The sequence below is a fragment of the Micromys minutus genome, assembly GCF_963924665.1.
Source record: "Micromys minutus genome assembly, chromosome: 6".
NCBI classification, from domain to species: Eukaryota; Metazoa; Chordata; class Mammalia; order Rodentia; family Muridae; genus Micromys; species Micromys minutus.
In genome coordinates, this window is record NC_137975.1 from 25,702,152 (window position 1) to 25,725,745 (window position 23,594).

The 23,594-nt window shown below is 39.6% G+C and overlaps 1 protein-coding gene across 1 annotated transcript in view; it reads left to right on the forward strand.

Moving 5' to 3' along the window:
- Positions 1–23,594, forward strand: part of KDM5B (lysine demethylase 5B) — a 65,380-nt gene that overhangs the window by 14,801 nt on the left and 26,985 nt on the right. Inside the window, exons 2-8 of the mRNA XM_080918431.1 lie at positions 9,854–9,931; positions 11,991–12,117; positions 12,819–12,985; positions 17,156–17,290; positions 19,076–19,172; positions 20,218–20,327; positions 22,854–23,012. Coding sequence (XP_080774557.1) covers positions 9,854–9,931; positions 11,991–12,117; positions 12,819–12,985; positions 17,156–17,290; positions 19,076–19,172; positions 20,218–20,327; positions 22,854–23,012 — 873 coding nt within the window. The remainder of the gene's footprint in view (positions 1–9,853; positions 9,932–11,990; positions 12,118–12,818; positions 12,986–17,155; positions 17,291–19,075; positions 19,173–20,217; positions 20,328–22,853; positions 23,013–23,594) is intronic.

Below are 23,594 nucleotides of genomic sequence, written 5' to 3' on the forward strand. Positions count from 1 at the left end.
CCTCTGGTTTATTTTATTTTAATTCTTATGTATTTTATATATTTTATTTTAGTTTTTCTAGACAGGGTTTTTCTGTGTAGCCCTGGCTCTCCTGGAACTGGTTTTGTAGACCAGGCTGGGCTTGAACTCAGAGATCCTCCTGTTTTGACTATCAAATGAGGATAAAAGGCGTGCCACTTTTTTTTAATTTTTAAGTTTCCTCTACAGGAAGTGCTTGTTCTTAAGGCAGACTTCAAGAAGTCAGCATTGGATCTGAAGAAGACAAGAATTTTATAAAGCTCAGTGGTAATTCTGGAGCAGAACATCAGTGCAGCAAGTTCTGGCAACCTCCTGAACAAAGACATGATACACAGTGGTCGTAACTAGGTCGTCATAGCAAGGTGGTTGCCAAAGACTCGAAACAAAGATAGGGCTGCAAGATGGTTCTGAACAACTTTCTGAAATAAAGACATGATCACCATTCCTGGAACAGGCAGTGCAGAACCTTTTATAGTTAAGGTTACAGGTGGGGCAGAGCCCAATCCTTGAGAAACAGGTTTAATTATAAATAGGAATGAACTTAGTTTTTCTTTAAGATGGCTTTTAAGCTTAAAATGGAGGCAGGCTGCTTTTCTGTCAAACAACAGCTCTCAGGAGTCAGTGTGTTGGCATGGGTTTCTCTTGGTGGTTCTCTGCAGTGTATTCCTGGGTAGCTTATCTGACAATGGGACAATTCCCCTGTCCTACCTCTCATCTCTCTGCAGGGTTGCTGAGATCACAAATGTGTGTCATCTTAATTTTTGAGTGGGCTCCTTGGATTGTATTTAGGTTGTTAGGTTTGCATAGCATGCACATTTACAAACATCACCCCTAAATGTTCTTTGGAATAAGTTTAAAACTGAAGCCTTTGGGCCAGCAAGATTGCTCGGTGAATAAGGAGGTCTGGTCACCAGTCTGGCAATTTGAGTTCAATTCCTAGAACACAAACAATGGAAGGAGAGAATGAGATCCTGCCGGTTATTTCCAGAAACATAGGCTTGTTGGCTCACTGCATGTAATCCTTGCACTCCAGAGGCCAAGGCTCAAATATTGTGAGTTCAGGCTCAGCCTGGGCTTAATATTGAGACTCAAAGCAAAACAGGAAAGTTGGCTTTCCTTATTAATTTGTACATTTTATTTTGCATTGCTAAGGTTTGAACTCAAGGTCTTTTGAATGCATAGTAAACTGCATTCTCCCATATTTAAGTTACAATTGTTTCCTTTCTTTCTTTCTTTCTTTCTTTCTTTTTTTTTTTGAGACAGTGCTCAAATTGGCTTTGAAGTTGTGGTAGTTCTTATACTTTAATTCCCAGTGTTGGGCACATGAACATAACACCAGCTTATGAGTTAGAATTCTGTTGTTGACAGGGTCTCAGTGAAGCTCAAGCTGACCTTGAACTCCTCCCAGTGTTGGGAGCACGGGCATATGCCACTACTACTAGTTTTAATTTTTAAAAAAAATAGCTTTATTTTGTTTTGAGTGTTTTGCTTGTATTTATGCACCATAAGCATTCTTGTTGTCCACAGAGTTCAGAAAAGGGAGTTTTATTTCCTGGAACTGGAGTTGGATGGTTGTAAGCTACCATGTGGGTGGTGAGAACAGAACTGGGGTTCTCTGCACTTAACCACCAGTTCTTCTTCCAGCCTCTTGAGTTACAGTTTTGTCTCTTGGGATTTATTTATTTATTTTTCTTTCTTTTTAAAAAATAAGCTTTCTTAATATTTATTTATATATATCTATATCTACATATACTGTAGCTGTCAGACACATCAGAAGAGGGAATTAGATTCCATTACAGGTGGTTGTGAGCCATGTGGTTGCTGGGAATTGAACTCAGAATCTCTGGAAGAGGAGTTGGTGCTCTTAACCACCGAGCCATTACTCCAGCCCTTGGAATTTATTTTGAGAGAGGGTCTTACTATGTAGCCTAGGCTGTCCTTTTGCTTTGTGCTTTTAAGTGTTGGAGTAACAACCACACCAAGGTGGAATGATGATGATGATGACAGTGTTATATATTAATATCATTATTATGTGTGTGCACATACTCATATTTGTCCTGGGGCACAGGCATAACATCAGGGCAGTATTGATCAGAAAACAACCTGGTTTTCTCCTTCCACTGTAAAATTCATTTCAGGTAATGAGGCTTTAATAGCAAGAACTTTTATGAGCTGGACCATCTTACTGGCTCTGAAGTTTTCTTTGTCCTGAAACGCTGGTTGTCCTGTAGCTCACTGTGTAGGCCACACTGGCCTCCAACTCCACTTGTCTCTACCTCCCAAGTGTGGAGATTGGTGTTTGCCACTACATTTTACTGGAATTTGTTACTTTTAATTCAACTGTTGGAAGTCTACAAATAAAATTGGATCTGGTAGTGCTCACACTGTAAGGCTAGAACTCAAAAGATAGAGTGGAAAGATGCCAGGCTACTTGTATACATACAAGATCAGTCTCACAAACACAGACAACACAGATAGCGTCACAAAACCGTTTGAAGTGTGGGTGTGGGTGCACTGTGTGCACAGGCCACGTGAGAGCAGAGATGAGAGCTGCACTCGGGCTTGCAGAGTATACTCCCCTACTGCTTTCTCCTTATGACCCTAGACAGCTCTTCCACTGAGCCAGAAGAGCTGGCCTTTTTAGCTCGGCAGGCTTGCCAGGGAGCTCTGGTGATATGCCCGTGTTCATCCTGCCTATGTCATGCCTGGTTTTTCAAGTGCATGCTGGCTAGTCACACCCAGGTCTTTGTTTTCAGAGTGAGCATCCTAACCCATTGGGTCATCTGCTGAGTCCCTTTACCTATAATTTGCTTCTGTGAAGTGAAATGAAGTGTTTCTAATCTTAAAGAGCAACTAATATATATTTGATCACAGTCCTTGGGAGGTAGAGGCAGGTGGATCTCTGAGTTCAAGGCAAGCCTGTTCTACATAGTGAGTTCTAGGCGAGCCAGAGATATATACACAGTGAGGCTCAAGAATGACAACTAAACATGATATACTGGATGGAATACTGGAACACAAAAAAAGGGATAGTAGTTTAAAAAAATATATGAGTAAACGATAAAGTGTGGGGTTCAATCAATGAAATGTGGTGTACTAATCCAAGATATTAATAGAAAGATAAACTAGTTTGACATAAAACCTCTAAAAAGTCTATTAAAGATGATTTTGATTGTTATGTTTTATACTCTTCTGACAGCAATTGAAGAGCTCTCAAAAGGATAAGCATGGCTGGGAGTATATCACAGTTCAATGGTACAGCACTTGTGGTCCACCTTTTAAGGTCCAGGGCTTGATACCTAACATCACTATTAAAGAGTATGTAAGGGTAGGTGCTAGACAGCTGGTTTAAGTTGTAAAGTCCAGGTTTAATACTCAGCACCCATGTGACAGCTCATAACTTGTAACTCCAGTTCTAGGGGACCTTGACACCCTCTTTTGGCCTGAATGGGCACTGCACACACTTGGTGGTACAGAAACTTACAGGTAGACAAAACACCTTTACACACATAAAGTTATATGAATACATTAAGAAGAATAAATATATTAGAGGCCCGTGGACAGCAGTTACCACATTAGATCCCACTGGAGCTGGAGCTATATGTGGTGAACCACTTGAAGTGGGTAATGAGACCTGAACTCAGGTCCTCTGTAAGAGCAAGAGGTGCTGGTCATGTCTTGAGCCCCTTGTTTTATCTTTTATTTATTTACTTTGTGTATGTATGTACACATGTGTCACAGCAGATGTGGGGGTCAAAGGACCATTTTCCAGAGTTGTTCTTTCCTTCCACTGAGTGGGTCCTGGGATTGAGCTTACCTCTGACAGGCTTGGTGACAAGTGCTGTTACCCACTGAGTGGTCTAATTTGTCCCAGTCACTGAGAAAGCACCTAAGTTGTCTTCTGTATGTGCTTCTCAAATCCTTATGGTAATCCGTGTCACCCTCAGCTGAAAGAATTGCCAATCTAGCTTAAAATACCCTCTAAAACAGATTTCTTTGGATCTTAACAAAATTTCACTGAACTTTTGTGTTAATTTTTAAGACCTATAAACTGTAAGAATATGGATTTAGGCATCTGCTCTTCCATCTGCTGGCATTGGATTGTAATTCTGTGAATGCATAATACACCTATAATCTTGAGTTTCATAGAATACGTGTACTTAGAAAAATGTTTTGGTCCTTAATGTTGTTAGTTTACTATCAGTACAGAAAATAAGAATAGGCTTTTTTTTTTTTTTTTGATAAGCTTTAAAATTTATCTTTATCATCATTACAATTCATTGGCTTTTTGAGACAGGGCTTCAATGTGTAACAGCCTGGCTGTCCTGGAACTCACTCTGTAAAGCAGTCTGGCCTTAAACTCTTAGATCTGCCTGCCTCCGCCTCCTGAGTGCTGGGACTAAAGGCATGAGCCACTAATACTTGGGAAAATTTTCTGAATAGCATGTTTTGATCATATTCTTTCCCTCCTTAACTTTTCCAGATGCTCTCCAGCTCCTTCCCACCTAAACAGGAACCACCACAAATAAACCAAATAAACCCAAAACCTAGGCCCCAAATACACCAGAGAATCATGAATTCTGTTTTCTGTTGGCCAACTAACTACTCCTGGGCATAGGGTTTGTCTTGGAGTATGATTGGTAAACTCACTGACACTAAATTGCAGAAAATGGGTTTCCCTTTCCAATCAGGTATCAATTACAAATAACTTCTTGGGTTAGCTTTTGATCCACTTCTCCAGATCTCAGTGCTGGAATTTTGTCTGGTTTGCTTGGTGCAGGTCTGTGTAGCAGCCTATTGTGTTTAGAGTCATCTCTACTTTTGGCTCTTAGAATCTTTCCACCTCTTTTTCCTTTATAGAACTTTTGTGGAGAGCGGTTTGATTTAGACATTCCTTTCTGGACATAGATTAGTGCTCAGAATCCTCACCCTGCAGGTGGTCCAGTTGTGGGTCTCTGTGTTAATACTGTCTACTGCAAGAAGCTTCTCTGAGTTGAGCCAATGTCCTCACCTAGTGTGGCCACGGTGGGTCCTAGTAGAGACTGGTTCTGTGGGTATGGCAGGAGTCAGAAAGGATGGGAATGTGCTAGGAAAGGAACTAGGAGAACCTGGGGTCTGCACTGGCAGGCCTAGTCCCTAGAAGATGGATGTGGGATGAGAGGCAGGCTCCTCAAGAATGGGCTTTTGGGGCTGGAGAGATGGCTCAGTGGTTAAGTGGCTCTGCTCTTCCAGAGGTCGTGAGTTCAAATCCCAGCAACCACATGGTGGCTCTCAACCATCTGTAATGAGATCTGATGCTCTCTTTAGGTGTGTCTGCTGACAGCTACCTGTACTTATATACATAAAATAAATAAAATAGTTAAAAAAAAAGAATACACTAACTTGTGTAGCTTCTATTGAGTATACTTTCTCATTTTGCTAATAATTAGAAGCATTTGATATGTTAAATACATGGATATAAGACTTGCTTATCTATGAAGGGAATTCTTAGGCATTTAAGAAGACTTTGAGGCATTGTTTGAAAGTTACTCTCATGGGCTAATTTTTGCTTTTGAACCGTCAGCAGTTAAATGTGCCTTAAGTGATTGTTGCTAAGCTAGTGCTGGGATTAAGGAAGATGTTTACTTGCTTCTCAGTCCTCTCTTGGGACTTTCAGTCTTCAGCTGTTTTCCCCAAGGAACACATTTCTGACTGCTAACAAAAATAATTGAGCCTTTTAATAATAAAATTCTCATAATTTCTGTTTTGAAAGAGTTAAAACTTTTGTTGGATGGTGGTGGTGCACGCCTTTAATCCTAGCACTCGGAGATGCAGGTACGGGTGGATCTGTGAGTTTAAAGCTAGCCCAGAGTTCCAAGAATCCAGGACTATACAGGGAAACTTGTCTCAAAAAACTAATGAACCAGGCAAACTTTTAAAAGCAAAGGAAATAAAAATAAATCCAGCATGAAAATAAATAAATAAAATAAATCTAAATAAGTGTATTTAGAACTGCTTTGTAGTATTTCACTTTTTTTTTTTTTTTTTTTTTTTGGAGACAGGGTCATGTTTTGTATCCCTGCCAGGCTAGTAATAATAATTATGTGTAGTCTAGCCTGGCCTCAGACTCACAAAATATCTTCCAGCCTCAGCCTCCCAGATGCTGGTATGCCATACTATACCTAGTTTACTATAAATAAGCTCCTATCACCCATACTTGCATGGGAGTTCTGTATTCTGTGTAAGAGTGATTTATGATCCACATTATTGTATTGGTAGGGGATAAAAATTTTACCTTTTTTTTTTTTTTGTCAGATTACATAGATTTTGCCAAATATGTGTTAGTTCTCTTGATAGTGTATTACCCAAATAGTATGTAGTTTCAACTTTAGGTCAGGCATGGTAGTACATGCCTCTAATTGCAGCAGAGGCAGGAAGACCACTGACTTAAGGCCATCTTAGTCTATATACATAGCATTCCAGTCACTCAAAAAAATAAGTCACTTATTTTTTTGAGATAGGTCTTTTTTGAGGTAGTCCTGGAATCATGGAGACCAGCATTGCCTTGAATTCATAAAAGTCTACCTGCCTCTTTCTACTCCTGAGTGCTGGAATTTAAGGTTTGTGCCACCCTACTAGGGCCTGGTTTGTGACTGTTTCATTGCAGTAAATAATATAGCTCTGCTTTTGACACCCCCCCCCCGTCTCTTTTTGTAGCTACAAAAGAAAAGGTTTGAAGTGATTTGTATTAATAAAAAATGGTCTTAAACTATTTTTATCTCTTCTAATCCTCTTGTCAACTTAACATTTTCCTTTTGCTGTGCCATTTTTAGAATTTATTTGAATTTACAAACTAAGCCCGCATAATTCATGCATATGAAACTTAATTTTAAAGAAAAATCATTTACCGTGTGTGTGTGTGCGTTTGTTCGTGTGCATGTGCAGGTGTGTACTCCTGTACTGCTGTGGCAGTCAGAGGATAACGTTGGAGAATCAGTGCTTACCCTTCTGTGGTACCCAGAAACTAAACTTTGGCATATGAGGCTGTGTGACAAATGTTTTCACCTACCGAGTGTTTGTTTGAGGGTATGAAGGCTGTAAAGAGGTCAGTCAGGAATAACCTGTCTATTGCCTTTAGTTCTTAGTATATATATCCAAGCTTCAGACCACAAGAACAGCATACTATGCCGGGACTATGATTTGCCTGCCAAGCTTGATTACTTGACTTCCACGTGGTGGAAGGAGAGAAGTGGCTCCCTAAACTTAGCTTTTCTAATATTTTGTCTTTCACCATTTGAATTTAACCTTTAGTTGTGACCAGTTCCTCCTTTTCTTCTTTTCTCTCCCCTCCCTCCCTCCTTCCCTACCTTCCTCCCTCCTTGTATGGGTTCTTCTCCACCCCTTAACTGGGGTTGAACATGGAACCTTAGACATCAGGTAAGTACTGTACCACTAAGCTGTATACCCAGTCCTAGTTCTTTTCTAAAAGCTAATAGCGTTTGTAAAGTATGAGAGAGCAAAGCTCTTCCTTTTACCTTGACAAAGGACATCAAGAAGCATGTGTTTTTTTTCCCTAGGATATCTTGTTCAGTATAATTTTAATTTAACACTTCAATGTCTTCAGATATTGATCTAAACATAAACTTTAATCTTTTTGGTTCTATAGAGTATTTTCTGTTTTTTTTTTTTTTCCCTTTCTTCTTCCCTGACAGAATCTTGCTATGTAGTTCAGGCTGGTTTAGAACTTGCTGTCTTCTTATCAAAACCTGCTGAGCTTTTTTGTTATGGTAATGCTGGCATATCTGGACACGGAATACTTTGATTTTGACTGTGTCTCATCTCAGGCTGGCCTTAGCTGAAGATGACCTTGAACTTCTGATCCACTTCATACTTCCCAAGTGCTGGGATTACAGGTGTCATCACCAGGCCTGTTTTGTGTGCAGTGTTGTGTGCTTGCTGGTGCAGGCTTGTCTGGAGACAAGTTTGCACTGAGATGCCTTCTGGGATCTGTCTGTCATCACTGGGGTTACAATTGTGGGTAATTATGTTCAGCTGTGGTTTTTGTTTTGTTTTGATCTATTCACTTGACAGTCTGATCAATGCCCCCTCTTCCTGGTCCCCCTTCACACAGTCCCTTCCGCCATTTTCCCTTCTCCTCTGGCACATAAAGTCTGCAGGAAGAGTCTCAGGAGGGAGAGGATGCCAGGCAGCTCAGTTAGGGGACCGGGATCCACAGACAGGCAACAAATTTAGGAACAGCCTCTACTCCAGTTGTCGGGGAACTCCCCACCCCGAGCTGTATATCTGTAGTCTAGCCCCAGGGTCCAGATTAGCTGACTCTGGTCTTCCTGTGTAGTTCCTATCCCTTCCAGGTCTCTGTCTGCATCTCAGTCATTGGGCAGGTGGAGCCTCTCAGAGGATCGTTATCCTAGTCTCCTGTCTGCAAACTTATGTCATTAATAGTGTCATTAATAGTGTCAGGGAGTGGTGCTTGCCTAGGGATGGCTTTCAGGTTGTGCCAGTCAGTGGTTGGCCATTCTTTCAGTCTCTGCTCTTTGTCCCTGCATTGCTTGAAGTGAAGGCAGGACAAATTTTGTGGGTGAGTTGGTGTCCTTATCCACTGGAGTCGTTCCTGGCTATAGGAGGTGGCCACATCAGGGTCCATTTCCCTACTGCTAGGAGTCTCAGCTAGAGTCACCCCCTTAGACTCCCTCCAGTGAGGGACTATTCCTCATGGGTGGGCGGAGTGGGGCATGTGCAGACTTCTCAGAAAGGGCTTCAGATCTCAGACCTCTCAGCTGGATTTGAGGTCCTCAGGCACTTCAGTTTGTTCTGGGTGCTGGATCTATACTCCTCATGATTATTCTGCCAGTGTTCTTAAATGCTGACTCATCTCTCGAGCTCCACCTAAGGTTTTTTTTTTTTTTTTTAATTGAAGCATCAGGAAAATAAGCTAGACAGGAGCAAGCACTACTTCTTAGCCACATTCCCAGCTTGAATACACTCTGAGTATGAAATTGGAGTAAAGGTTGTGAATCTCCGGTGTAGGGGAGGGTAGTCACTGGGGATTGAACTCCTCCATTCTACCACTGGGCTACATCCTCAGACCTTGACTTTGCTTTTTACTCATGGAAATTCTACCACTTCTGACACATTCTAGATAGAATATTAACATTCTCATAATCTAATATTATTGAAGTATTTTGGTTTGTATTTAAATCGGATAAGGAAGAAAACTTACCTGTCTTTTTTTGTCAGTAAAAGTCTGTCTTCTACCATTTGTCTTATACTATTTGCCAAGTGAAAGTACACAATATAAAACCTATTGTTGTAACCACCAAGTGCATGAGTGTTCAGCATTAGTGCCGAATACTGTTGTGAATACATAGCTACTGTCTAGATCTTTCATTATCCCAAAAGGAATTCAGCAGAACAGCATTTTAATCTTCAGTTGTACCCTTATTTTAGATATTAAAGTTGCTTTTCAGTTTATTCCATATTTAGGGAACAATTTATACATACCTTGCTTTTAATGGCTACACAGCATCTTTTCGACATGAAGCAAACATGAAGCCTTCCCACTGAGCCACATCCCTTTTTATTTTGGACTTGGTGAAGACTGAGCAATGGTCTTCTTACTTAACAGCTCTTCTATGACAGCAGGATGCTATAAAGAACAGGCATTAAGAATAGAGATAGAAATGAGTGTTGACTCTCCGTCTACTGAAGAGTTGATCCTCATAAAAATTCCTTATTCTTGTTACACAAGAATTTATAGCCCAGAACTGGAATTTACCACTTGCTGAGGATGACATTAACCTTCCTATTATATCTAATAGCTTTTGCTTTCCCCTAGGATTGGCAGCCGCCATTCGCTTGTGATGTTGATAAACTTCATTTTACCCCACGTATCCAGAGGCTAAATGAACTGGAGGTAATGTTCTGTTTGTCTGTGTTCCAGAGGAGTTTGCCGCTAATGTTACAGTCTTAGTGAGAACATGGCCAGTATCTTTAGATTATAATCAATGAATTTTAGGTTTTGAAAATAAGAATGCAGGAGGAAAGGTTTTATATCCCTCATTTTCTTTTACATTTAAAACTTTTAACTTTTAACTTTCAACTATTTTATGTCTATATATGTTTTGTCTGCATGTATGTCTGTACCATAAGCATGCCTGGTGCTCTTGGAAGTCACAAGAGGATATCACATTCCCTGGACAGTTACAGATGGTGTGAGCAGCCATTCTCAACCCAGACTTGATTAAGTAACACGCTTTCCCCAATGAAGAGAGTGTGGCACAATCACATGTTTGTAAAGTGCACATAAAGTTTTTGCTCTTTTATTTTAACTTGCTAGTTTCTAAGCTGTAGATGGTATATACATTTTTAATGATTTCTGTTTTTATGTACATTGGTGTTTTCTCTGCGTGGATATTGGAAAACCTGAAGATGGAGTTACTGAGTTACTGACAGTTGTGAGCTGCCATGTGGATGCTGGGAATCAAACCTGGGTCCTCTGGAAGAGCAGCCAGTGCTCTTTAACCACCAAGCAATCTCTGCAGCCTACAGAAAGTTTTAAAATATAGGGGGGAAGGGTTAGAGAAATGGTTTAGCTGTTAAGAGCATTTCTTGTTCTTGCATCACCCTGGCTCATTTCCTGACCATTCGTAACTCCAGTTCCAGAAAAATCTTGATGCTCTCTTATGCCCTTCAGCCATTTGGCATTCATGTTGTACACATATATACATGCAAACAAAACATTGATACACATAAAATAAATGTTAAAGATAGTACAAACTAGAAAATACTACTTTTTTTGATAAGAGTCGGTCTATGTCAGTACTTTACAAATTCCTTTAAAATTTTTTTTGAGACATATGTAGCCTAGGCTGACATGAAATTTACTGTATATAGCCTAGTGCAGTTTCTAATCTATAGCTGTCCTCCTGCCTTCAGCTTGTGAGTGCTGAAAGTAAGAACCTTCACCTGGTTTTGTGTGGTGCTGATGATTAACTCCAAGGCTTTATGTGGTAGGGAAGTGCCATGACCAGTCGAGCTTCATATCTGTCCCTTAAGCATTTTAGCCTATTTTCAAATTTGCAGATGAACATCAAGGTAGGAGGTATTATTCAGACATGGTGCCCACCTTTGTAGTCCTAGAATGAGGAGGCACAGAGGGTGTGTCGAGGGCCACCTGGAGCATGTAGTGAGGCTCTCCCTGTCTTGGGAAAAATAACATCCAGCCATTGGGAACTAACTGAATATGGATGAAACTTTCAGATTGTCCCCCCATCTGTGTGTTATGATTAGGGGAATATAGATGTATGTGTGTGTATATATATAGTAATAGTTTGATAGTTAACATTTATCATTTTTTCTGTGATTTTTTTTTTTTCTTTTTAAATTAAATGCCATAGCAGTAGTAGTTGGGCATGGTGGCACGCACTTTTAATTCCAGCACTTGAAAGGTAGAGACAGGAGTTTAAGGCTGGTCTGGTCTACAGGAGTGCCAGGACTTGGTGAGAAATAAAAGGTCACTGCGAGCCATTTCTGATTTCAACCAATAACATTAAATTGTGCCTGTAGTGAATCTTAGTTGAGGCATTGTTCAGAATAAGTCTATTTTGTATGTTTTTGCCTGTTTCTAAGTTGTATGCAGAAAATATATTGGCCGAAAATCTTTTAGTAATTTCACATAATAAAATACAAGAATCTTAATCCAGTCCTTAGAAATGGACAGAACCTACTTCTAATTTACGACTTAGACAAGCAAACACTCTTGTACTTAATAAGTAGAGGTTAGTTTTGTCCTTAGTCTTAAGAGTGAAAAGGTAACATGGGCAACAAGATGGTGCCAAGTACTGGCACTGGTGAGGAGCCAGCTGTGTACCACCACTCCGGATGAACTGACTCACAGCCGAGAGCCCGCTCATCCTCGACCAATAGCAGGACAAGCAATAGGGGAGGTTAAAATGCATTTCTTTGACATTTAGGCCCAAACACGTGTAAAATTGAATTTCCTGGACCAGATTGCAAAGTATTGGGAGCTACAGGGAAGTACTCTGAAGATTCCCCACGTGGAGAGAAAGATCTTAGACTTGTTCCAGCTAAATAAGGCAAGTGCCGGCACAGCTGTCTAATCCCCCCTCCAACCTTAGAAAGAAAGCTACTTGTTTGAAATAGGTAAAATGAGGTTTGTTTTTTTTTTTTTTTTGCTGTTAAGCATATTATCAGAGCTTTCTTTACCTGTGTAATCTGTAAGCTTTATTTTATAGATTTAGTGACAATCTTTCATTTGAAATGTCTCACTACTACAAAGGGTCCTTCCCATTGTAGTTTAAATAAGGAAGAACCCAAGGCTCAGGGAATTTGAAACAATTGAAAATTCAGCTCTTCATTCTACTTCATTTTGTCAGACACAATGGCACACTTGTTGCCTTTTTTCTTAAATAGAGATTTTTTTTTTTTCTTAAAGGTAACCAGGTGGGACCAAATATGGGGAGCTTTGCTTTAGTGCATATAGAATTGTTAGTCATCTTCTTTGGGAAATGAGAAGGAGCCTTGGGAGCAGTGAGTGAATCTGGACCGACCACACTGTCAAAAGAGCTGTTCATATTTTTACCTTAAAAATATTAATAGCTGGTTGTTTGTTTTGTTTCTTTCTTTTGACCTAGGAAGTGAAAAACAACCAAGGAGAGCTTATAACAAAAGTATAACTAGGATTTTTTTCTTAGAATCTTACCTGTCTGAGGGAAGTAGAAGTAAATTTCTCTTAATATTTCTTTTTCTAATTTCTAATTACTTTTGCTATTAACAGTTAGTCGCAGAAGAAGGTGGGTTTGCAGTTGTTTGCAAGGATAGAAAATGGACCAAGATTGCCACCAAGATGGGTTTTGCTCCTGGTAAAGCCGTGGGCTCACATATCAGGGGACATTATGAACGAATCCTCAATCCATACAATTTGTTCCTGTCTGGAGACAGTCTCAGGGTGAGTATTGGAGCTGCCTTCAACTGTGTATTTAGCTGCTTATTTATTGTTACACTGTTCCTTCAGGCAATGAGATAGTCTTAATTAAGTTTCGAAAACATTGTTAAATGATTTTCTTTTGAGGAAAAAATCCTAGGACTTTGGTTTGAGGAGCAACTGTATTAAATGTTTGTTATCAGAATGAATAAGATTATAAAGGAACTATCTTTTTACTGTCAAATCCAGCTAAAATCTGTATTTATTTCACTATAGTAGTTGATTATTAAGTACTTTTAAAAATAAAATACTCTATTTAAAGCTTCCCTCCATGGTTTTCACATGAAGGTGTAACCTGGGAATTAAGTGGCCCAACATTTGTCTGCTGAGATTTCCAAGGAAGCTGTCAAGACAGAATATCTAATAAAGGGAAAGGACTTAGTGCTGCAAAGCACCTTGCTCCCAGGAGTTCTGGTCTGCAAGCCTCTTGGGTTTCAGCCAAATGTTACAAAGCTGTCCTACATTTTTAAAGGTTCTGGTAGAAAGGAATGTCTTGATCCATTTGCATCTTTTGAGATACTCTAAATACTAGACTAATAAGTCTTATAACTTCACTTCTCTGCTGTGAAAAGTTTCTCAGGTCAAAAAGCCATTAAAATTGTATCCTGGTATTATAAACTAGCAACACTTTAATGCTAAATCCTAAATCCTAGCATTTTTTTGTTTTCTTGATTCCTTCTTGAACTTCTCTTTTAGACTAGAAGAGATACTTGTAAAGCTTTTAATATTTTTTTATATTTGCATACTGGTCATCAAACTGAAGCTCTATCCTGTGATGGGCAACTGCTCTTCCACTGATTGTACCACCCAGTCTTCCAAATTGGAATGTTGTTGTGTGTAGCCCTGGCTTCCCTGTAATTTGTTATTTAAGATAGGCTGGCCACGAACACACAGAGATGCCTGTCTTTGTCTCCCAAGTGGTGATTATAGGCATGTTCCTACCACTCTTAACTTTGTATGTTGAGACAAGGTCTTATATGCATAGATTGGCCTCAATTTCTTGTATACCTCAATGACCTTGAACTTGCACTCACCTTGCTTCTCCCTCCCAAGTGATGGGATCACAGCCTGCACCATCACCACACTCGGTTCATACAAAAGACTCAGGACTTTTGTATATCTGAGTCAAGCACTTTACCCACAGACCTATACCCACATCCCTCTCCCCTATATAAAAACGTATGTTAATGTTCAGTGAGCCATGAATGATGTCATTTATGTTAGAGATGTTTTGCTGTATGAGTTATTGTGAGTTTATAGTCCATTATGGCAGGCAAGCATGGTATGAGAAGCATGGTGAAGAGATGGTCATGCTGTGTCTGCAGTCAGGGGGCAGAGAACTGATTGATCCTACTTACCTTGTTCATGCCCTTTATGTGTCTACTGCAGTCTGTGGGGTGGTGCTACATCTTTCTAGCTTAATTAATCCAGACAAATCCTTATGGGATGGAATGTATCTTGTCTCCCAGGTGATCAATCACAGTGTGCATCCTGGGCTGCTCTTGAGCGTGTGATTCTCCTGCCTCAGCCTCCCAAGTGTTGGGGATTATAGTTGTGGGCCACACACTAGATTTTGGTCTGTTTTATAGTTGTATCTTTTAAACATTTAGTTGTCCTGTATAGATATTCCATCTCTCTGTGCAGATTATAGTGAGTAAGGAAAGCAAAGATCTTATCTAATTTATGAATTGCAGCCTTTTAGAAACTTGTCAGTTGCCTAGAGAGCCAGTGTAGTTAAAAATAAAATGAACAATCCTAGAACAGCAGATGTCTTTATAGCCCAAGCTTATATAGTAAGGGCCATTCTCAAGCAAATAAAAGGTAGGGGTTGTTGTGTTGAGACTTAGAAGCTACATACCAGTATATTCTAAGCACTGGTACATTTATTTTCCTTGTAGAAAGCTTTAAAAGGGGCTGAGGATGTAGCTGTTGGTAGAAGGCCTGCCCTGGATTTAACCTCTAGCACTTCACAGGCTGGACAAGGTGGTACATTGAAGGCAGAGGCAGGCGGGTCAGAAATTCAGGGTTATTGTTGGTTACACAAGTGAATTCAAGACCAACCTAGGCTGCTTGAGACTGAGCTGTATACTCGCATAATGGAACACAGGCTTGTTCTTGCATCACCATGTTTTCTGAATGCTCTGAAGGAGGACAGCAGTCTCTGCGGGATGAGGTGATTATGGTATAATGATAATCTCTTTGCAAGAAGATAAAATCCGTATTAGTGATAAAACCAGTGTATTAGGCTTGTGTTTTGAATCATTGGAACAAAAGATAGATTTCCTTATATTCTAAAATGTTGCTAAGTTTGGTTTTTTGTTTAGTGTGTCTAAAGGTCATGAATATAGATGGTAGAGCCACTAAGGCCAGTGAGTAGGGAATAGATTTGTGATAGAATAAGTGAATTACATCATCACTACTTTCTTAATCCCACATAATTTTAGCGTCAAATTCACATAATTTTTGTTTCACAAAGTTCATAGAGTATATAAAATATTGTAAGTTTGTTTTTAGAAAAAGGGGTCTCATGTATCCTAGGCTAACTTAACGGTGTAGCTAAGGATAGTTTTGAACGTTCTGATTTTTCTGCCCTCACCTCCTGAGTAGTAGGATTGTAGGTGTGCCCACTACATCCAGTTCATGGTAGCTGGGGATTGAACCCTGGGACTCATACTTGCTGCATAAGCACTCAGCCAACTGAACACATCCCCACCCTGACGCCTGCCTTTTTAAAAATTTATTCACAGAAAAGTTTATTGAGCTACATCCCTAGTTAATTTCACGGTAAACTTCCCTGGTTGCCAAGTATAAATGATGTGCCATACCCCATATGGACTTTAGATAGTTGCATTGTGGATCCTACTTTCAAAAAAGCTTCTCATAGGGCTGGAGAGGAGGATCGGTGGTTAAGAGCACTTGTTGCTCTTGCAGACGACCTGCATTTGGAGCCCAGAACCCACAAGGTGGCTCACAACCAACCATAAGTTCAATTCCAGGGAACCTGATGCCCTCTTCTGGCTTCCTCAGACATTAGACATGTACACAATTTGCATGCATATATGTCAGCAAATGCCCATCCAATACAGATTGTAAAATCCTTCTCATGATATTTATTGTCTTCATAGGAAAAAGAAATATATAATTGAGAAATTCATGTAGCTTCAGTAAAAATAATTTTTTGTGTTATGTTTTGGCATTAAATACTACCTTTATGTCAGCTTAGTATGAAACTACAAAAAAAAAAAATGAAAAGGGAACTTTGGTAAGAACTGTATCACTGTCCCTGTGACAACTCCTAAGTAAGCAAGTGAAGGGTTGGTTTGGTCTCACGATGTGAGGGTACAGACATTGCATCCTGGGGAAGTGTGGCAGTGAGGTGGTATGTCTGGGATCCTTGATGTGGTGGACCAGAAAGCAGTGGGCAAGATTATGAGACCAGGCCTAGAGCTCATATGGTTCATCCCTGTAGAACAGTATTTTCTCCAGGTAGGTCCCAACTACTGATGGCCATGAAATTTCCCAAAAGAGTGCTGGGACCAAGTATTACAAACAAAGGGACCTATGGGCCATTTTTATGTCAAAAAGATTTCAGTTTTGAAACAGTCTTTATGAAGGTTGGATGGCCTGGAGCTTATGTGCAAACCTGGTTGGTCACCTGCCTTTGCCTCCCAGCTGCTAGGATGAAAGGTGTGTACCGACATGCCCTGCAAAGAGCACTCATCACTTTCTGCCACACTAGATTTTGCAGGTATATTAAGAATTAAATGAAAATCCCTGGAAGGGAGGGAGGGACAGAGGGAAGGAAGGAAAGAAGGAAGGAAGAAAGGAAGGAAAGAAAGAAAACTACAGTCAGAGGACCTATTTTTTTCAAGTCAGGATATTTTTGATTGTAGCACTATTAGTCATGTCAGAATCGGCAGGATTGTACTCATGTAGAAGTAATTCATTTTGCTTTTTATGTTTGAGACACCTAAACTATATAGCCCAGGGTCTTCTTGCCACGGCTTCCTGAGTGCTCAGATTACAGATATGCACCACTATGCCTGGCCTGCCATGGCTTTTTAAAACCCAAGGACATAAGCACTAAGAAAAGCACGGAAAGAAAATTCATTGGTACAACTGTTTTCTTTTTAGTGTCTTCAGAAGCCTAACCTGACCTCAGACACCAAGGACAAGGAGTACAAACCCCATGATATTCCCCAGAGGCAGTCTGTGCAGCCCTCAGAAACCTGCCCTCCCGCCCGCCGAGCAAAGCGCATGAGAGCAGAGGTGAGTCTTCTATTGGATTGATGAGAATTGCTTGAGTTTGCTGCTCATGGCTGCTCATCACTGACTTTCTCTCAAGGGAATATGTCAGCGATGGGGATGTTGTCCACAAAGGGGAAGGAATGGGTTGTCGGAAAGCTGCTTAGTTGTTACTAGTCAAAACCAAAAGTATCATTGTGCTTCTATCAAGGGTGGGGCTGTGTGAAGACAGGGACTTGGTTCATAAATACGGAATCAGGAATATATGTACCCAATATAGAAAGACTGCCAAGGTGGTTTGCTTTAGGAGTTTCTCAGAAAGGAAGAATGTTCTCCATGCTTTTTCTTAGAGAGACATGTTTGGATTTCTGTCTAGCACTTGATAGGATGTAAGTTTTAGGGAGCAACTTAATGCTGAGGAGCCTCAGGGTATTTAATTATCTATAACAAATGGTTTTATGTAATGTAAAATGTAGAGATTCCTTATTCTCTGTAAAAGAAAGTAATCAGAATAGAAAATTATTATGTAAACTCCACAGACATGTTTAAAATTCATTAATCTAAAACCAAATATTCTTTTTTTTTTGAGCATATTTTTTTGATTGATGACAGGGTTATACTGTATAACACACAAGCTAGCCTTGAACTTCCTATGAGATCCTCTTTCCTCAGCCTTCCAGTTGCTAGGAACACGGGGGTGTCCATAAAGTATGACTTGTGCCCTGGTGCTGTGGATTCCTAGGGTCTGCATTGATAGAGCAAAGGTAATGCTAATGCCCACAGAAGAAAGACTTTCTGACTGTGAATGAACACATGGGTAAATTAGTAAACAGTTCTATTAACACTTCAGTTCTAGACCACAAAGTGGTTTTGCTTATGTCATTCTAAGGAGCAGAAGGGCTGAGCTTGGCTCATTTGTCTGATTGAGAATGAACTCTTGTGATGTTAGATATATAACTTACTCTTGATTTATTTTTCTGTATTTTGCTTGAATGTCTGTGTGCCATATGAGTGTACAGTACCTGTGGAGGTCAGATACCCTGGGACTGGAGTTACAGATAGTTAGCAGTCATGTGGGTGCTGGGAGTCAAACATGTAGGTCCTCTGGAAGAGCAGCTAGTACTTCATTTCTTCAGCCTCAGAGGTATAATTTATAATAGCAGTAACTAAAATAATAGTGAAGCTAAAGGTGAGTGTACTTCTCTTGCAGAGGTCTTGAGTTTGATTCCTAGTACCTAGGCAGCTCACAATCCTCCTGTATCTTCAGGGAATCTGATGCCTTTTTCTAGTCTATAAAGGGACCTACTCATACATGGGGATGACACCCTGCCACACAAACGTAAATAAAAACAAAACCTTTAATTTTATTTAAAAAAAAAAAACAAAAAACAAAAACCAGAAAATCGGTGTAGTGGTTCAGGCCTTCAATGCCAGCACTCAGGAAGCAGAGTCTGAGGCCAGCCAAATTTTTACAAGTACCGATAGACCTTTGAAGAGGTTGGCAAAAATTTACATTTTAGAAATAATGAAAATGTGATGTTTTTATTATCATTTTGATTATAAAATAAGTAACTAAAGCAAAGTTTCTAGAGGAAAATATGGCCTTGTTATGACCATTTTGGGTAGTAATACAGTTTATAAATTGATCTAATTTCTCTATTTTTTTGTCTCAACTCTGTTGTTGGAGAATACTTTTAGTTTGTGTGTAATTTTACAAATGTGATCTCCTAAGAAAAGAATAAAGTATCTTTTGAATTACTAAGTAGTAACAGAAAGAAGAAACAGTCATGTCTATGACAACCTTTTTAGGCTATGAATATTAAAATTGAGCCAGAAGAGGCAACTGAAGCCAGGACTCATAATCTGAGACGTCGAATGGGTTGTACAACTCCAAAATGGGAAAATGGTAAGAGTTTATCCATTAATGAGAAAGAAAGAGTAAATGATAGTGATTATTATTTCGTTATCACTTGGTAGGGTTTGAGAAATAAAACTTTAATATAATATATTGTCTTTTTTCTCACAATTAACAGATGGTAAAACAAGTAGAAAAATGCATATTTGGAATATAGGTGACTTTCTCAGATGCATCTAGCTGCTGTTTTGAAATTTAGTTGAGTGCATTCACTCAAGAGGTGATTTGAGAAGTCTGTAGGTTCCTTTTCATTTCAGACCAGGCAGAAGCTGAAGTTGAGCTGATAATACTTGTATGTTTTGTGGTTGTCCCTGTTTTCCTTTCCCCTATTCCCTCATCCTTTCTTTTCTTGAGATGAGGTCTTTCTGTGTATTCTTGTCTCCCAAGTGTTGGCAGTATGGGGATGTGCCACCATGCCTAGCTAGAGGGAGATTTGTAGTTGGCCAAGGGCGAGTCCTATATTACAAGCACAGGGGCAGCTGCTTACTAGTTATTAGTAAATGCGGTAGGTCTTGATATGTTAGTGCAAGGTGTAGTGGGGAGTGAACCACTGAGTCTGTCCTGACTCAACCACTAACTAGTTGTAAGACTACAGAGAAAATTCTTTCCTTTTCTGAGGGGCATGTTCTTCCAGGCATTCTTGTTACAATGTCACATGATAGTTCAATAACTGAAACAGGAGATCTTAGATTATGGAGAGACAGTATATATGTTGTTCTTCCCAAGAGGTTGTGACCCTTTTCAGCTCCTTTAATGTATTATTCTTATTTAAAGAAAACTTTAGCTCCAGTTTTGAAGACTTACACTATTCATAATAGCACTTACATGCTAAAATTTAATAGAGCTTATTTTGTATTTTATCAGTCAGTATTGCACTCTTGTGTCTAGTAACACTAGGTGTTATTAAAATGAAAACAAATATGGAAGTGCGTTTGTGTTTAGTTCTTTGGAGGGAGGAAGAGGATGAGCTGAGACAGGAGCAGAGATAAGCATAGTGCATTCAGACAGGCCCAACGTTTTGGATTGCTTCCTGCAGAGAAAGAAATGAAAAGTACCATCAAGCAAGAACCCACTGAGAAGAAAGACTGCGCCTTAGAAACTGAGAAGGACAAGCCCAAAAGCCGGGCTAAGAAAACGGCCACTGCTGTGAGTTGACAATACCTGTCCTCCTCACTCCCTTTTATTTTCCTCCTTCAGTTACTCTAACAGGATCTCTCCCTATTCCGGGTGGCCTTAGATCTGTAATTCTGTCCCAGCCTCCTGAGTAGCTGGGACCCTTTGTTCCTCTTTCCTCGTGCATATCCTAGGCAAGCACTCCATCATGAGCTACATTAAAAAAAAAAAAAAAAAAAAAAAAAAAAAAAAAAAAAAAAGCAAGCAGGTCCTTTGCTATTGAATTCCCTAGCCTATTCTCTTTTCTTACCCTACTTCCCCCAGCTTCCTGTTAGCAGTTGAATGTCAGATGGAGAGGTGGGGCACCACTGTAAGAGGATCACAGACTCTAAAGTAGAAATAAATCTTTTACATTTCTGCAGGATGTAAATTCAAGACATTGGCAGGGGTGATTTCTATTGAGGTCACTCCCTGCTTGTGACAACCCATCCTATATATATATAACTACTAATAACTATGTTTTGCTGTTTCCTCCCTCTCTTTCTCCTTTTTTTTTTTTTTTTTTTTCTTTTTGAACTTCATATAGTCTGTGAGTTGTTTCTGGGGTGTTCTGAGCTTTCTGGGGCTAGTATCCAATTATCAGTGACTGCATATTATGTCCGTTCTTTTGTGACTGGGTTACCTCACTCAGGATGATATTCTCTAGATCCATCCATTTGCCTAGGAATTTTGTAAAGTCATTGTTTCTAAGGCTGAGTAGTACACCATTGTGTAAATATACCACAATTTCTGTATCTGTTCATCTACTGAAGGACATTGGGTTCTTTCCAGCTGTTATAAATAAGGCTGCTATAAACATGGTGGAGCATGTGTCCTTACTGTATGTTGGAGCATCTTTGGTGTATATGCCCAGAAGAGGAATAACTGTGTCTTCAGGTAGTACTATGTCCAATTTTCTGAGGAACCGCCAGACTGATTTCCAGAGAAGTGTACCAGCTTACAACCCCACCAATAGTGGAGAAGTGTTCCTCTTTCTCCACATCCTGGCCAGCATGTGCTGTCATCTGAGGTTTTGATCTTAGCCATTCTGACTGGTGTGAGGTGGAATCTCAGGGTTGTTTTGATTTACATTTCCCTGATGACTAGGGATGTCAAGCATTTCCTTAAGTGCTTCTCAGCCATTTGATGTCCCTCTGTTAAATTCTTTGTACCTCATTTTTTAATAGGATTGTTTGATTTTCTGGAGTCTTCTTGAGTTTTTTTTTTTGTATATATAGGATATTAGACCTCTATCAGATGTGGGATTATTTTTCTAATGGACTTTTCTGTGATGAGGAGGTCCTTCAACATTGAAGTTGTACATCTTCCACTGTAGTTTCCTAGTGCCTTCCTCACAGGCATCTGTCACTACTACTGCTTACAGAGTGTATGCTTAAAGTAGTTAATTGCTCGACGAATAATTTATTATTTATGAGAGTTATGTTTTTTAAAGATTTATTTACTTATTATATAGTGTTCTGCCTGCATGTATGCCTTTAAACCAGAAGATGGCACCAGATTTCATTACAGATGGTTGTGAGCCACCATGTGGTTGCTGGGAATTGAACTCAGGACTTCTGGAAGAGCAGCCAGTACTCTTAACCTTTGAGCCTTCCCATCTCTCCAGCCTGGAGGATTATTTTCATCTTACCAAAGTGACTATTTATACCAAAAAGAAAAAAGATAGAAAGAAAAAAAAATGAAAGGGAGAAAGAAAGGAAAAGAAAATTGAGAGAGCTTGGAGATCAGAGTTCAGAATTTAGAGAACATAATTATGAAAACTTTCTATAAAAATTGCATATATCTGTCTATATGAGTCTGTCTGTCTGTCTGTCTATCTATCTATCTATCTATTTATCTATCTATCTATCTAATCATCACTGGTTAGCTTAGTATCAAAAAAGGAAAGCTATTTTAATGTCTGGTTCTATAGACTATCTCGTTCTATAGACTAGGCCGGCCTTGAACTCACAGAAATCCACCTATCTTTGGCTTCTGGAGTGCTGGGGTTAAAGGCTTGCACCACCTGCATAGAAGGTGTAGGTATTTTTTTCTTTAAACTGTGTATGGGCTGCAAAGATAGATTAATAAGGTAAAGACATTTAATGCCAAACTTGATGGTCGGACTTTAATCTCTAACTCGTGTCGTAGAAGGAGAGACTTCTGACTTTATTTATGGTTGCCATAATGTAAACACTCACACGTTCACAAAAATGTGCACATTAAAAAAATGAAAGAAAATTTCATTTTTTATGTGGGTTGGTACTTGCATGTCTTTTAAAACACTTGTCTAGTTTGACTAGCATTGTAAAAACCAGGTGTGGTGCTACCTGCCTCTGATCCCAGGACTTAAAGGTGGAATCATTACCAGAAGTTCAAGATCATTGTCCAGTAAGTAATTCAGAGGCTACCTGCCTTAATGAAGACCCTGTCAGAACAAGAGAAACAAAATGAAAAAAGAAACTCACATAAACAAGCAACAGGTCACACATAATCTTTTGTCTGTTTTCTTCGCTGCAGGTGGACCTGTATGTGTGCCTCTTATGTGGCAGCGGCAGTGATGAGGACCGGTTGCTCCTGTGTGATGGCTGTGATGACAGTTACCACACATTCTGCCTGGTTCCCCCTCTCCATGATGTTCCTAAGGGAGACTGGAGGTGTCCTAAGTGTTTGGCTCAAGTAAGGATTAATCAGTGAGCAAGAGAATTACTTTGGGATCATTTTCCTCTGTCTGTGTGTTTTAGATTCATCAATAATAAAGTTTATAAACAAAACAAGGCTTGGAAGTGAATGGGAAAGAAATCTTCCAAAGTTTCTCAGTGTATGTATGTTGTTCGGAGGCAGAATTTTTTTTATTCCTTTATTCTTTTAGTCATCAACAGAGTTGTAAAACAATGTATGTTCTTTGTAGGAATTTATGAACACTTCCTTTTCTCCATGTGTGTCTGTATCGGGTTGACAGATCTTTGAATCTGTCACGGTGCATGTGCGACAGGGTCTCTGCTGATTCTGAAGTACATTAATTTGGTGACATCTGACTGGCCAAGGTGCTTCAGGTGCCTCTATTACCCCCACCATCAAGCACTAGTGGCCTGGCTTTTGAGTTCTTAGATATAAGCTCAGGCCTTCATGCTTCTGTGGCAGGTACTTGAGTTATCTTCCTTGCTCTAGACATTTTTTTTTCTGTTCTAAACAAATATTAGACAATTAATCTTAGAAACTTACTTTTTAATCTTAAGTATTTTCAATGTAGTGTGTGTA